Below are 15,606 nucleotides of genomic sequence, written 5' to 3'. Positions count from 1 at the left end.
GTGGAAATACAGCTTTCTCAGCGGTGCTGCGGCCAACCTGGGAGGGAAAGGCTGGATGCTGGCTGGAGACCCCCACCCCCCACCCCCCAGTTCCAACCTCCGGGGAAGTCTCAGTGCCTTATCTCCATGGAAACCAGCCCAGCACTGGGATGCTGCTCTAGGAAGCCCATAGGAGCATCTGTAAGAGGTATTTCCCATTAAAAACAACCATAGGTGCCCTCCCCCACCGAGAGCTACTGCCCAGCTTCCCCTCTTCCCCCTCTGACAAAACAGAGGAAATGGAGTGACCACAAAAGGACAAACAAAAGTGACTGTACTTCCTACTGGGCAAGAAAAACGAAGGGAGGGGTTAGCAAGGTGGCTGTGGCAAATGGCGGTGCCATGATTGCCAAAGGGCCAGGTGTAACCCAACCCCAGAGGTACCCTGTGTTGCCAGGGGGCCACTGCTCCGGGGCACAGAAAAAGGCAGGTCTTCAAGGCTGCTTCCTCCTCTAGAGCTGCCCAAGGTTCAGATTGAAAGGGGGTGGCCCAGGAAGGCAGTCACACCCACTGCCAAGACACTACCTGTGTCGTGAAGCAGTGTCAGGGATGTGTGGCCCACAAGCCTCCCTTCCCGGCCTGCGGGACTGTCAGAGGTCCGGCTGAGAAGAACTCCAGGGAAGACCAGGACAGGGGTCAGGGGAGAAGACCAAATCTTCTCCAACTTGGCATTAAAACAGAGCAAGTTCAAAGAAACAAAACATTGATTTGTACAGCAGCTGCCCCTGGCCTACACCCACTTGGGGTCAGCCCAATAAAAAGCTGGGCAGAGCAGGAGCATGGCCACCCTCAGGGCAATGCACGGAACTCAGAAAAGTGAGTCTACAGGATACAAGAGAGAATGACAGAGCCAACGCCCTGCTGTTCTCTGACAGGTCCTCCACCGGCCACACGTTCCCTGGGCCCTGACCTCCAACCCGCCGTCGGAGCAGCATCCTCAGGCTGAGCACTGGCAGGCAGGTCTCCGAGGAGGGAAGTTCAAAAGGTGTCCCAGAAGGAACGCCTCTGGGACAGAGAGCCCTCTAAAGGCCCCTGACTGAGTTCTTCAGGGAGAACGGAGAGGAGACCACCCACCCCTTATGGGCAGGCTGCAGTGACTGCGCTCCCCAGTCCCTCTCCTTGAAGAGCGTCCTGACTCAGAGAACGACAGGTCATTCAGCAGGGGTGGGCATCCCCACGCCCTCAAGCGCTGTGTGTCTGGATGAACGACAGGACATCTTCCTTGGACAGCTTGTCTGGGTCCTGGGGCTTCTGGGAGTCATGCACACGGATGCCATCCCCCCACTCCCAGAAGAGCCTGCCATAGTAGCAGATGCTGGGAAGAAGGAAGAGAAAGGAAGTCAGAGGGTTGTATTCAGGTGGTGCAGGACCAAGAGACTACCCCAGCCCTGGCGACCGTGATTTAGAAGGTTCGTTCTTAAGAGTTGGGTTTGGTGGCGGGGGGGGGGGGGTGTGTCACTTAACTCCAGGTTAGGGTCTTCCCTCTGGTGGCCAGAAGATACCCAGTAGGCCCCATCTCCTCCTCCCTGACTTTCAGAATCATCTTTTCCCAACAAAAAGAGGCTGCTAATTATATCCAACTGGATTCCTACAATTTCTGATACTCCTGGTTTACCTGTCTGTGCTGCTTTATTAAAACAGTGTTAGTGTGGCCACAGAAACTAGTGTCAGTTGCTAATTATAGGCACATTAGCGCTGCTGGCTACTATCAAAATCTAGAACTAACAATCTGGCAAATGGACACTGGGTCCTTGTGATGGACGACTAGGACCTTGAGTCCCAAGAGGCAGGGCTGCAGGCCCTCAGTATGTTCCCACCAGCAGGCCAGTACCGGAAAGTAATGTAAACAGTGGCTGCTCCAAGGGGCAGATGCCCTGCCTGGGTGAGGCCCTGCCCACCAAGGACCCCCAACCATCACGGCAGTTCCTAGCATCCCTCGCCTTGCACTGAGCCTCTCTACGCAGAAGGGGGCCACATCCCTACCTTGGGAGGAGCCTGGCCCATGCACAGGGGAGCCCCTGCTTGGGCAGCCATCTTTCTCAGGACTTGGGGTGTGCCCCAAGAGGGCTGGCATCCTAGCAGGAGCACCTGAAGCTGCAGAAGGGGAAGACACAGAGGAGGGCCACTTACTGAAAGGGGGCAATGGAGTCTGCAGGGAGGTCAAAGGTAGAGATCTTGGTTTTCTTGTTGTAGAAGAACTTCCTCTTGAAGCTTTTGCTGAATCCCATAGTCCATGGCTCTGGCAGAAGGAAGAAGGAAAGGTTATAAAGGACATCCATTATTCATGGGGGACAAGGGTAGACCAACATAAGGGTGTGTCTTGCACTCCTGTTCTTCCATTCCTCTCCCAAAACGTAGGCAGAGAATAGCTTGTGAGGATGCAGCCTTGATCACCAGCCCAAAGAGGCTCAAGGACAACTAAGATAATTACTTCTCAGCAACCCCACCCCAGTCCTACAATCTGCCACCAGGGCAGCAACTCCAGGACCCTGGCAAAGAGAGGGCTCTGTTAGCCAGAGGGCACTGAGGAAAAAGGGATGGTACCAAAGATGCAAATGGCCAAACTTGACTTTCTAGATCTGCTGCTGCCCCCTGAGAAGGCCCTTTTCCTGCCATGAGGACACCATCTGTACACAGACCAATCGGGCTTCTCTCTCCCCAGCCCCAACCCAATCCCCAGGGAGGAAAAGCAGTCCCCACCCCTCCAAAATCACCTCCAGGAAATGCCAGCCTGGCTGCTGTGCACCTCAGCAGGCAGCTTTCGGCTCCGGCTCAGTCAGGGTCTGGGCCAGTCATCCCGGCCGCGGGAAGCAGGCAGGGAACTATCCCTCATCACCTACCGTTCACTGTCCTGACGATGTAGAGGCCAGTGGGCACAAAGTGCCGGTCATCCCGCCCTGTGTAGCTGAGCTTCGGAGTGCCACTGGAGCCCTTGATGATCTTCATTTCTAACCTGATTTCCCCAAGGTAAGTAAACAGGAAGTATGAGTTCTTACGTGGAGGGAGAGCAGGAGAGAGTGAGGGCGCCCTCACATTAGCCTCTGGCTGATAACCAAAATCTCACGATCCACGGCATTTTATCTCAGCTCAACATAAGAAACAGGCAGAGACAGGAGTGGTTCCAGGCCACACAGCAAGGAAGTTTGTGCAGAGCTGGATGGAGGACTCGAGCTCTGAACTCTCAATAAAGCAGTGAAGGCAGGAAAGTGACAGATGGCCCCACTCTGTTGCTGCTGTTGGAGGTTTCAGGGTGATACCAGTAGGATAGCGTCTGAGATCAGAGGTGCCACTGGGCCTTCAGCCCACCACCTAAGGCACTGCGGTGGCCACTAAAGAGTTAACACAAGACCACAGAGGCCTGGCCCAGCTCCCGTGGCCACAGTGGGCACAGGCCCAGGATGAGAGCCATAGACTGCAGCAGCCCACACACCACTAAGGATCCGAGGAAGCAGTTCTGTACCCCCCACCCCAGGCCCGATCTCTGTCAGCACCAGGAGCGGGGATTTATAGCATTTCGAGCAGCTTGCCGCTTTGCCCCTCACAGGGAAAATCGTAACTATTATAGCATCAGTGAGCCCGTATTTATGCCTGACACACCCCCGCCCTGCTCCCCTCCTGACAGGGTGCTGAATCAGCTCTCAGCCGGGGGGCTCTTGGCTGCAGCCTCGGGGTCAGAGGCAGCCTGCCAGGCCCAACTCACTGCCTCCCCCGCAACTCATCTCTGCAAAAAAAGAACACTGCACCCCCTGCCCCAACTCCTCTCAAATCCTGAGCGAAGGCAGAGTCACTCACCTGACAAAAATCTTTTCCATCTCCTCCAGCCTGTACACCTCCTTCACCCTGTGTGTAGAGGGACAGACAGAGGACAAAGGCTTCCTGGGGGCTGGGGGACGGACATTCTTGTCTGGCAGCAGCCAGGAAGCAGGAGGTGGTGCCTGTCCTCATCTCTGCTTCAGGCCCCTGTACTCCCGACCCACCAGAATGAGGACCCCAGTATGGCTCGGTGCTGTGCCTTACAGCCATGCCGCTAGCTCAGAACTACCAAACACCACCTTCGGCCTGCCCCAGGCCACTGGGGAGCACAACTACGGTTATGGAAGCACGGGCGAGAGGGCAAGGTGAGGCAGACAAAGCTGTCTCTGCCAGCATTCCCACCCCAGCTCATCTTCCCTGTTGCCATGGGCAGAAGCACCAAGGTCAACGCTCATCCCCAGATCTGTCGCCATGGATTTTAGGGCTTCTTGTAGCAGAGTTACTTCCAAACAGTTCTAACAGGCCTTTTACCATACGGGGTAGGGGGGCCCCTACCCAAGGCACAGGGCTCCTCCACCTCTGGGGGCCCTTGAATATATCTTTGGAACTGCTACTAGGTAAGGTCCCTAGGGAGTCCAGCAACCAGACCACCAGCAACATAGGGAGGGTCCCTGGAAGGTGGCCCTCAGGACCTGGCAAACAGGAGATTCTTTTTTTTTTTTTTTTTTTTTTTTTAAATTTTATTTATTTATTTGACAGAGATTACAAGTAGATAGAGAGGCGGGCAGAGAGAGAGAGAGAGAGAGGGAAGCAGGCTCCCCGCCGAGCAGAGAGCCCGATGCGGGACTCGATCCCAGGACCCCGAGATCATGACCTGAGCCGAAGGCAGCGGCTCAACCCACTGAGCCACCCAGGCGTCCCCAAACAGGAGATTCTAAATAAAGTGTAAACAGACAGCTCAGTCTCTAGTCACGTAAGCCCCAAAGGTAATAACCTCTGAACTGGGCACAGCCTGGAAAGTCTGTTCTCCATCTGTTGAATCCCTGACTGTCCTCATCCTCCTCTCCTCCCTCAGGGGCCTGGAACTTTCACACTACCTAACGTGGCAACAAACTTTCTCTTTTTCATGTTCAAAAACTCCCATTTCCTTAGCACCCTTTTCTTACCCAAAAAAAATGAAAAGGCCAGGTGATATGCTAATGACATTCACGTGTGAACGTGCGATTCACAAGGTTCGGGAGCACCCTCAGGAGCATATGCATCTTAAATGCAGACACCTTAACCCCTAGGAATGAAGCTCTCCTCTGGAGCTTGGCCCACAGGGACAGGCAGGATGGGGAGAGACTCTGGGGCGAAGGAGACACCTATCCTTATAGCAAACTCCCCCCGCCCCAAACAATTCACTCTCACCAAGGGTAGTCTCATCTAAAGCCAACCTTGCCTGGTCCCCTCTACTGCGCTCTCCCATCCCCCACAGGATGGGGAAGCCAGCACTGGCCACAAAGCGGCAATGGGGAACAGGGGTTTGGAAGGGAGAGACCACATGCTCACCTGATGGGATTCATGTCAGGCCGACTGGGCTTGGAAACCGCTTTCACAAATTTCTCAGCAAGCTGAATTCTACAGTTCAAACAGAGGCTATCAGAGGCAAGCAAAGGCACCTCCACTAGCACCCCGGCCCCCAGGGCATTTCCATGGCAGCTCTGAAGGAACACTTGCAAGCGTGCAGCACAACTGCTCTGAAATGCAGCCCTCCCACCCCCAGGGAACCCACCCCACCCTGCACTGCCATCCTTACGCAGGCCTGACCTCTCTGGATTCCCACACCCCCACACCCGGTTCAGCTCCACCCTGGGAGGCTTTCCTGCAGTGTGCCTTCAGGTGTGCTTGGTCCCCCCCCACTATAACCTTAAGTATCATCTTTCTTGTATGTGTCCACTCACCCCAAACCACTAATACCACAGCATACCACACAGAAGAACCACCTTAGGAGTGACGTCAGCAACACGGCAGTGTCAGCTGTCCTTCCTTTTTGTCCCCTGCCCACAACTGATCAGGCACCCATCCACAAACAAAAGGGATCCAGATGAACAGACTGAAATGGGGCCACCCATGCTTAAGACATGTTCTGTAGAGACCCTTCCTCTCTCTGTAAGGTTAACATCATCTTGTCAGCCTTAACACAAACATCACTTCTGATCTGAACAGCTATGGCAAAACAGAGTGTGCTAGTATCTACGGCCATCAAGGCCCATGCCCTAGCAACCTGTGCAGTGCCCACAGTAATTCCTCTCCCTGCCCCTGGAACAGGCCAATGGGAAGGGAAACTAAGGCTATCTTTCAGCAAGGAAGGCCCAAGGGAGGGGCCAAGCCCGAGGCTGCTGCCACAGGGTTGTCCTGGCCTACCCAGCCCTCCCTCCCCAGGGCCCAGGTCAAACCGCTGGTTGAAGTGCTGCTCCCGCACGTCGCTGCCATTCAGCACGAGGACATCAAGGATGTGGATGGCACTAATCTTCCGCTGGGCCTTACCCTAGAAGGACAAGTACACTGCCCACCCTGCCAGGCACTGGCCTGGGGCCCACTTGGCCCACCCCGGCACTCTGGCCTCCATTCTACCTAGAGCCAGAGAAGGGAAGGATGCCAAACACAGGATAAAGGAAGGATGCCAAACACAGGATATTTCTCTTGCCCCACCCCCCTTCCTAGCTCATTCTCAGCACCACACTGGCCCAGACTTCTGAGCAGGCACAGATCTGAGGCTTTGGCTGATGAGCCCCCTAGGACCCACGGAGAGACGACCACCATGGCCCTCCAGCCGGGCCTAGCTTCCCAATCTTGTCATTTTCACTGACAGTTCTGAAAGTCATCTGTATGACTGTAATGGCCAAAGCTCAAGGGATCCCTGGTAAAAACAAAATCAGCAGCTTAAAAAATACCAGCAAGCCCACCAGGGCCCTCACTGCCCCAAAATGATCTAGATCCCCTCTTATACACATGGGGACTGTGGTCCTTCCTACCTGAACATATCATGGTTTACAGCAACTGCTTGAGGAGGAAGAATCATTACAAAGCCTTCCTCCAGCCCTGGGCCCCATCAAGCACCATGTACAACATAACTCAGGGGGACACCATGTACAATTAACTCAGGGGGAGCTTTGCTGGCAGGACCAGAACACGTGAGCAGAACCACCTCTGACCTCCCCTTTCAGCTCATGGACGATCTCCACAGACAGCAGAGTATCCCGGGGTAGCTCTGTCTTCAGGTCCAGCTTGACCCAGCGGTCTGACTGGCGGCCATCCCATGTGTAAATCTGGGACTTCTATGGGCAGAGAGAAAGGGCCAATTGAAGCAGACATGGAGATCAAGGCGTGAGAGGCTCAGTTCTCAAAATGGCTTTCAGTTGGCAGCTATAAGCTGATGGTGCTGGGAAATGTCAGAAGAAAATGTCTAGGAGAGATTAGCCGTTATACTTCAGCGATAGGGATCTGGTGGTCCTGGTGGGACAGAATAGGCTCGGGGCACCATTCAAAAGGCTTAGGTCCACAATGAGTGGCCATCAAAAAAGATCAAGCTTAGTGTATGTATTTCTAAGGTGAGCTTGCAGAAAGATCCAGTAAGCAGGGGCAGGGGGTGGGGGTACAGAAAGTAAAAAGAGAAAAAGATCAAGTGTGAGAGAACACAAAGTTTGTGAGGGAGCAAAGATAAAGTTACACAAAGATACAAGGCAGAGTAGAAAGAAAGCAATGATGACTTTACCCAATTAAGATACAGAATTGCCAAGGCTTGGGACCCCTGCAGGCTCAGTCAGTTAAGGATCAGACTCTGTTCTGACTCAGGTCATAATCTCAGGGCCCTGAGATCCTTGGGCTCAGTCCTGGGCATGGAGTCTGCTTAAGATTCTCTCTCTCCCTCTCCCCCAGGCTCGAGCTCTGTCAGCACCAGGAGCAGGGATTTACAGCATTTTGAGCAGCTTGCCGCTTTGCCCCTCACAGGGACAATCGTAACTATTACAGGCTTGCTCATAGACATGCTCTCTCTCAAAAATAAAAAATTAAAATAAAATTGCCAAGGCTTTCCCTTATCTTAGACTCCAAGGGCTCCAGAGCAAAACAGGATGACAAGGGATGGTGTTGCAAAGAAATGGCTGCGTGGATCAAACCGTATTAGCCTGCTGACCATTCTGCTAGGCTAGGAAGCTTAATCTCACAAGAAAAGAAGCAGTGTTCCTTTTAGCAATGCACAGCGATGAGTAAGCAAATGTGTGAACTGAAAGGATGAAAAACTGAATATGGCTGAATGACACCTGTCTAACTAAGAGGAAGAAAGTGAAGCTCTAAGAAGTATCTTCCTCGGGGTCAAAGCCCCAGCTCCTTGGTGCCAAGGGAACATACACCAAGCGTGGCAGGGAGCTGTCCAGACCCACAGACCTAGACCAAGGTTCCACACCCGAACTACTAGATGGGAAGCCAGCGGCAGACCTACCCCCAGGCCGATGAGGAACTTCTGCTCGCTGCCAGACACCATGCAGCGGTAGTCGAGCACTGGGCGGATCTTCTCCAGGGTTTTGGAGGTAAGCAGCGTGGGCTTATAGCTGAAGATGTCAATCTCAGTGCCCTGCAGCCCCGGGTCAGAGAAAACACGGCTGGGTTGGGGGAACGGACAGGCGCTCAGTAGGGGTGCCTGTATGGCGGCAGGGGCAGGCTGGGAAGGGTGAGGGACAGGAAGCACTGGCTCTCTAAAACATACCCGCCTTCACCCCTGCTCTACCTAACCAGGCACTAACTGGGATCTAATTCCATCTGCTTGGAGTGTTCCTTTAGGACCTATTAGGACAGGCTGGGAAGGGAAAGAACACCAAGTCCCTGAGTACAGATCAATTTACCAGAGCCATAAGGAAATGTCACCAGAATATAAAAGCCACCCCTTCAATAAAACTGAAGGCGAGGGTTCATCAGTAGTTAGTCTGAGAGCAGTTAAGTGACCTCTCCACCCCATTTAGAAAAATGTACACATGCAACTCTTTTGATGTCATCTTGAACCACATTCCCCAGTCCTTGACCCCATAAAACCAGCACAATGGCCCATGATCTGGGCCAGATTTAAATGAAGCCCAGAGAAAAGCTGGAAGTCAGGTGGTAGAAAAAAAACAAGGCAGAAGAATTCCAGGACCAGCTCACCAGAAACAGAACAGGGAGTCCAGGGTTAGGCCAACCCCACTGTGGAGCTCCCCTGACAGCCTCCCCCGGCCCTCTGCCTAGCTCCCCAACCTGAGATCATCCACACTTCATTGTCTCCCCAGCAGGCAAATCTCATGTGACCCTGAACTTGCCAAGGAGTGATGGCCAGCCCCACCCTTCGGGCAAGTGGGAATGCTAAGCACATCACATCTCTGGACAAGCGTCTTCAGGCATCACCTGACACCGAAGATACCACCTATGGTGGCCTCAGCCTAGCCCCTCAGAGTCTGGGAGGTATTTGCACAAACCCTCTGGAGGCCACGCCTGGGACATCTCAGTGATACTTCCACATCTAAAGTTAGGCCTCTCTAACTTTATTTTCACCAGATACCAAGCTTACCTGGATTAGCTCAAAGAACTTAGACTTGGGGTCTGAGGAAGAAGGAGCAACTCGAGCCTGGTCTGGGATCTGAAAGGAGACAGCAACAAGCTTTGATTTTCAAATGCACTTTCGACAAAGGCTGTGTGTGAGCTTATGTAGGTGAGGAGACAGGTCCAGAGAGGGGGAAAGACAATGGCACCTAACAAAGGGGGCTAGAAAGCAGAAGATGGAGGTGGGTAATCCAGCCACTGCCCCATTTCAGGCCTTGTGGTTGTACACCACAAAGGCCACTTCCCTCTCTCTGGGGCTCACTGTGGCCAGTGTTGCTGTACAGGGCCCCAGAAGCAAAATGAGGCCTGGTCACCCACGACTCTTGTCCTTTCTGACCCAATTGTAGGACCACACCGACAGTGAAAGGCCAAAGAAGGTAACTCCTGTCAGTGCTGAGACAGCCAGCTCTGAAATGCCATGAGGGTAGGCAGACGTTTTCACACAAGAGGAGATCCTAAGGTGACAGGGTTGGTCAATTCATTCTTGTCTACAGCTTCCCTGCCCTGGAGCAACAATGGGCTGGGGAGATGCTCACCCCCCAAAGTCGAAGGCACTCTTTCCGGATCTCTGCCTGCCGAGGCTCACTCAGGGTCCTGGGAAAATGAAGCCAATAAGTGATTAAAACCTCCAAGAGGTGTACCCCTCAGGACCCCAGAGCGTGGAAGCCCACATGAGTAAACGTGTGTGGACACACTGAGGTCACAATGCCATCAGCTCAGGGTGCTAACAACACTTACACAGCTCTGCCCGTTAAAGATGGGCACTCAGAGGTACACAAAATGGAATGACCTCCCCTTTCCAGCACAAAGGAAAGGGAGACTATCTCCCTGATCACCCTGGATGCCAGAATTCCCCACACAGCCTTCTCTCAATGACCCATCAGCATGTTCTGGCTCCTCCTGTTGAGAGAGGCCACATTAAGGCTATCCCAGTGGACATCACTATGTCCCAGAATGCTGGATCAGTTTCTGCTCACCCCCTACCAGAGGCCTAGTTTTTCTTGACCAGTCCTGTCTCCCCTCTCTGGACCACTCTTTACTCCATGTCCCCTGAACATCATATGCTATTCATACTGTGCCACTCTACCTCCTCTGACACACTATTAATAACTCGTGCTATATCCTTTTCCTGGGTTACTCTGCTCTACCCAAACACCAAGTCTTTGAGGGCAAGGTTCATGCCATATACTTCTCTAGCATGCTTCACAGACCACAGCAGAGTGTAAAAGAGTAGATGTTTTAAAACATTTGTTGAAATGAAATAAACAAAGAGCATAGAGCAAAATGAAAAGATCTTCCCTTGAAATAGGTGAATTCTGGGGAGTGGGCAACACTTACGTGTCTTGAACAAAGGCATGGATTTTGGCCAGAGCTTTGATCTGCAGACTACAGTGGCTAGAGAGACAAGACGGGGGAAAAAAATTTTTAATTTCAGAAGGATTACCAAAAAGGAGAAGTTCAGCCAGAGCAGTGTTATCTATTTTTGGGGCAGAAGCTGGAGACCTGAAAGAGAACTCCCTTGACCACACCCCAAGGTAGAGTTATGTGGGGCCTGCTTATAATAAAGCAGAATTGAGTCAAACCCTGCAGACACTCAGCTCCCAAGTCCTGCTAAAAGGCAAGTTCTGATCCCATCCTTAAAAATTTGATAGCAGTAGTGAACTAATTCTAAATAAAGCAACAACCAAATCCAGACCCAGTTCAACTACAGACTAAACCCTATACTAACAACTGCCCTTTCTACTTTAATCCCCAGTGTTCTTTTACACACAATGTTTGGCATTAAATAAAAAAGTATGTGATACGTGATAAAGCAAGAAAATGTGACCAACTAGCAAGAAGAAAAACAATCTGACAGCACAAGATCCAGAAAAGGGTCCGAATGTTGGAATTATCAGACAGGGCCCCTAAAATAACTGAAAAACATGTTAAAGGATCTAGCAGAAAAGATGTAAAATGTGCATGTAAAACAGAGAATTTCAGCAGAGATGTAGAAACCACACTTCTAAAAAACAAAGATTCTAAAGATAAAATATTTAATATTATAGATGAAGAATGATTTTGATGGGCTTAACAGCAGACTGAAAACAGTAGAGGAAAGGATCAGTAAACCTGGGGACTGAAAAATAAAGAGAGAAAAAAGTGAAAAAACCCACCAGCACTGAAGCTCTATAGGACAACAGCAAACAGTTCAACATAAATAAGGAGAGTCTCAGAAGCAGAAAAAAGAATATGACAAAAATACTGATAATAGCCAAGAACTTTCCCAAACTGATAAATGAAATCAATCCACAGATCCAATGTCAGAGAACCCCAAGCAGAATCAATACAAAGAAAACCATACATAAACACATCATAGTCAACATGCTAAAAACAAAGATAAAGGGAAAATCTTGAAAGCAATCAGAGGAAAAAGGACACATGACATGCACAAAAACAGTTAATAATGACTGAATCTCATCAGAAACAAGGATGGCAGAGAACAATGGAACATTATCTTTCAAGTGCTGAAACAGAAACATAGCCAACCTCAAATTCTATATCCAGTGAAAATATCCTTCAAAGATGAAAGGGAAATAAATACATTCTCAAAAGACAAAAGCTGAAGGAATCACTCCAGCAAACTTGCCCAACAAAAATAGGCTAAAAGAAATTCTTTGGGCCAGAGGGAAATGATTCCAAATAGAAACCTGGGTCTGCAGAAAGAAATGAAGAACACCAAAACAGGTAACTAGGTCAGTCAATGTGAAGGACCTTTAAAAAAACAATTGTACAAATACAGGCATACCTTGTTTTATTGTGCTTCATATGCCCTCACTTCACAGATAATGCATTTTTTACAAATTGCAGGTTTTTGGCAGCCCTGTGTCAAGCAGACCTATTGGTACCATTTTCCCAACAGCATTTGCTCATTTCATGTCTCCGTGTCACATTTTGGTAATTCTCACAATATTTCAAACTCATTATTATTATTATTATTTTATATTTGTCATGGTGATCTGTGATCAGCAAACTTTGGAGCCTGAAGATGAAACTGAAATGCTATAAAACCTTAACAGATGAGGAGCTGTTTCTTATGGATAAGCAAAGAAAGTAGTTTCTTGAGATAGAATCTACTGTCGGTGACAATGTTATGAAGACTGTTGAGATGACAACAAAGGATTTAGGGTATTACTTAAACTTAGTTGATAAAGCAGTGATAGGGTCTGAGAGGACTGACTCCAATTTTGAAAGAAGTTCTGTTGGTAAAATGTTATCAAACAACACTGCATGCACATATAGAAACTGTTCATGAAAGGAAGAGTCATTCAGTGTGGCAAATATCTTATTTTTAGAAATTGTTTTATTTTAAGAAATTGCCACAACGACCCCTACCTTCAGTAACCACCACCCTGTTCAGTCAGCAGCTATCAGCACCAAGGCAAGACTGTGCACCAGCAAAAAGATTACAACTCACTGAAAGCACAGACAATGCTTAGCATTTTTTAGCAATAAAGTATTTTTAAATTAAGATTTGTACATTGTTTTTTGTACAGAGTGCTACTGTACACTGAACAGACTACAATATAGTGTAAACAAACCTTTATATGCACTGAGAAACAAAAAAATTAATTTGTCTTGCTGTATTGCAATATTCACCTTATTGAGGTAGTCTAGAACCAAACCCACATTATCTCCAAATATGCCTGTACAGGCATGTGTATCTTTAAACCTCTTTAAAAAGATGATATGGACTTTATAATTTAAAATTAAAATAACAGCAAAGTAAAGTAGGGTTTATATGAAATAAGAACACGCACATGCGAGTAAATGTATATTTACTATGGTAAGGTTCTTACATTGTTCATGAGATAGAATACTTTTCGAAGGTAAACCATGGTAAGTTATAGATGTATACTGTAATCTCTGAAACAGCTAAAACATAACACAAAAGGTATATAAAAGAAAAAACCCAAGGAGATATAAAGGACTATTGAAAAATACCAAACTTTCGCTCTCCCACCCCCAAAAAGGAAAGAAGGAACAAAGAAACAAAAAGAAGAAGACAGGATAAACAGAAATCAAACCACCAAGATAGAGGATTTAAACCCAAACATATCAATAATTACATTCCATGTAACTGTACTAAACACTCTAATTAAAAGGCAGAGACTGATACATTATATGTTAATAAAAATAATAAAAAAGTTTTTTAAAAGGCAGAGACTGTCACACTGGATAAGAAGGTAAAATCCAAGCATATGTTATTTAAAAAGACAAAGACAGGTTGAAAATAAAACATAAGACAAACCAAATAAATACTAAGCAAAAGAAAGCTGATGTGGCTGTATTAATACCAAACAAGATAAACTTCAAGACAGTATTACTAGAGATAACGAAGGATATTTCATAATAACAAAAGGTTAACTCATTAAGAATAACAGAGAATACAGATTTAGAGACTAATGTACCTCATGAACATAGATTCAATAAAATATTAGTAATCAAATATAGCAATATATGAGTGATACTCATAATCAAACCACATTAAAAAATGCAAGATTTGTTTACCATTTGAAAATCACTCAATGTAACTGTATTGAGGGAATAAAGAAAAATAACATAATTTCTATAGACACAGAAAAATTATTTGGCAGAATTAAACATCCATTCATGATAAAAACTCTACTAAACTCAAAATAGAATAAAACTCTTCAACCTAAAAAAAATAGCAACATCATACATAATGAATGATTAAACACTTTATCCTTAAAATCAAGAATAAGGCAAGGCTATCTGCTTTTATCACTTCAATTCAACATCAAATTGGAGGAACAGTCAGTGCAATAAGACAAGAAAAAAAAAAAAAAAAACAGAGCTACCATATGATCCAGCAATTCCACTTGTATTTATAGATAAGAACTGAAATCAGGATCTTGAAAAGATTCAGTACCCCCATGTTCACTGTAGCACTATGCATAATAGCTAAGATGTAGAAACAACTTAAATGTCCACTGACAGATGAATAAAGAAAATGTGGTAATATATCTATGATGGAGTATTTTTTTTAATTTTATTTATTTATTTCACAGAGAGAGAGATCACAAGTAGGCAGAGAGAGAGGGGGAAGCAGGCTCCCTGCAGAGCAGAGAGCCTGACACAGGGCTCGATCCCAGGACCCTGGGATCATGACCTGAGCCAAAGTCAGAGACTTAACCCTCTGAGCCACCCAGGGGCCTCATGATGGAGTATTTTTAAAAAGTTTTTAAGTAAACTCCACACCACATATAGGGTTCAAACTCACAACTCCAAGATCAAGAGTCACATACTCTTCTGACTGAGCCAACAAGGCACTCATTTACATACACTGGAGTATTATTCCAACTTTAAAAACAAAGAAAATTAAGCAACATGAGACAACATGAATGAACCTTGGGGACATCATGCTACGTGGAATAAACTAGTCATAGAAAGATCAATGCTGCATGATTCCAATTATATAAGGTATTTGAAATAGTCAAATTCATAGAACCAGTAAGTAAATGAAACATTCTCATAGGATACAGTCAGTATACAGAAATCAATTGTATTTCCTCATACTAGCAATGAACTAGAAAATAAAATTTTAAACATACTACTTACAATACATCCAAATGCACAAAATTCTTAAGGAAATTTAGCAAAACATATGTAAGACCTCTATACTGAAACTGTAAAACTCTGCTAAGAGACATTAAAGAAACTAAATAAATGGCCATTTTTAAATTTATGGATGGGAAGATTCAATTTTATTAAGATGTCCATTCTCGCCAAATTAATTCATAAATTCAGTGTAATCTCCATCAAAACTCCAGGAGGCTTTTTGTAGGAACTGACAAACTGATTCTAAAATTACAGAGAACTGCAAAAATAAAACAAAACAAAACAAAACCTAGACTAGCTAACAGTCTTGAAAAAGATCAATGCTGGAGAACATACACTACCTGACCTCAAGGTAATTTGTTTCAAGGTACAGTCATCAAGAGAATATGACAAAAGACAGACAAACAGATTCACAGAATAGAACAGAATGCTCTAGATATAATCAATCACACATATATAGTCAAATAATTTTTAAAAAGAGTGCCAAAGCAATTAAATGGAGAGAGGAATGTACTTTTAACAAATGGTGCTAGAACGGGTATCTATAGGGGGGAAAAAAAGAACTTTGACCCCTACCATCAC

The 15,606-nt window shown here is 47.2% G+C and overlaps 1 protein-coding gene across 3 annotated transcripts in view; it reads right to left on the bottom strand.

Annotated features, from left to right (window-relative positions):
* Positions 1-15,606, bottom strand: part of CMTR1 (cap methyltransferase 1) — a 49,143-nt gene continuing 33,537 nt past the window's right edge. The window contains exons 14-24 of one of the 3 annotated variants that reach the window (XM_046005113.1): positions 10,741-10,797; positions 9,939-9,996; positions 9,371-9,439; positions 8,276-8,407; positions 6,990-7,112; positions 6,231-6,322; positions 5,344-5,412; positions 3,832-3,879; positions 2,880-2,992; positions 2,170-2,278; positions 1-1,354 (exon numbers count right to left, since the gene is read on the bottom strand). In XM_046005113.1, the coding sequence (XP_045861069.1) occupies positions 1,222-1,354; positions 2,170-2,278; positions 2,880-2,992; positions 3,832-3,879; positions 5,344-5,412; positions 6,231-6,322; positions 6,990-7,112; positions 8,276-8,407; positions 9,371-9,439; positions 9,939-9,996; positions 10,741-10,797 (1,003 nt within the window). In that variant the 3' untranslated portion in view covers positions 1-1,221. The remainder of the gene's footprint in view (positions 1,355-2,169; positions 2,279-2,879; positions 2,993-3,831; positions 3,880-5,343; positions 5,413-6,230; positions 6,323-6,989; positions 7,113-8,275; positions 8,408-9,370; positions 9,440-9,938; positions 9,997-10,740; positions 10,798-15,606) is intronic. The other 2 variants (XM_046005115.1, XM_046005114.1) reach the window with 2 other exon arrangements.

The sequence above is a fragment of the Meles meles genome, chromosome 5 (assembly GCF_922984935.1).
Source record: "Meles meles chromosome 5, mMelMel3.1 paternal haplotype, whole genome shotgun sequence".
Lineage (NCBI taxonomy): Eukaryota > Metazoa > Chordata > Mammalia > Carnivora > Mustelidae > Meles > Meles meles.
The sequence above is the reverse complement of the archived record's forward strand: the minus strand, read 5'-3'. Positions and strand labels throughout refer to the sequence as shown.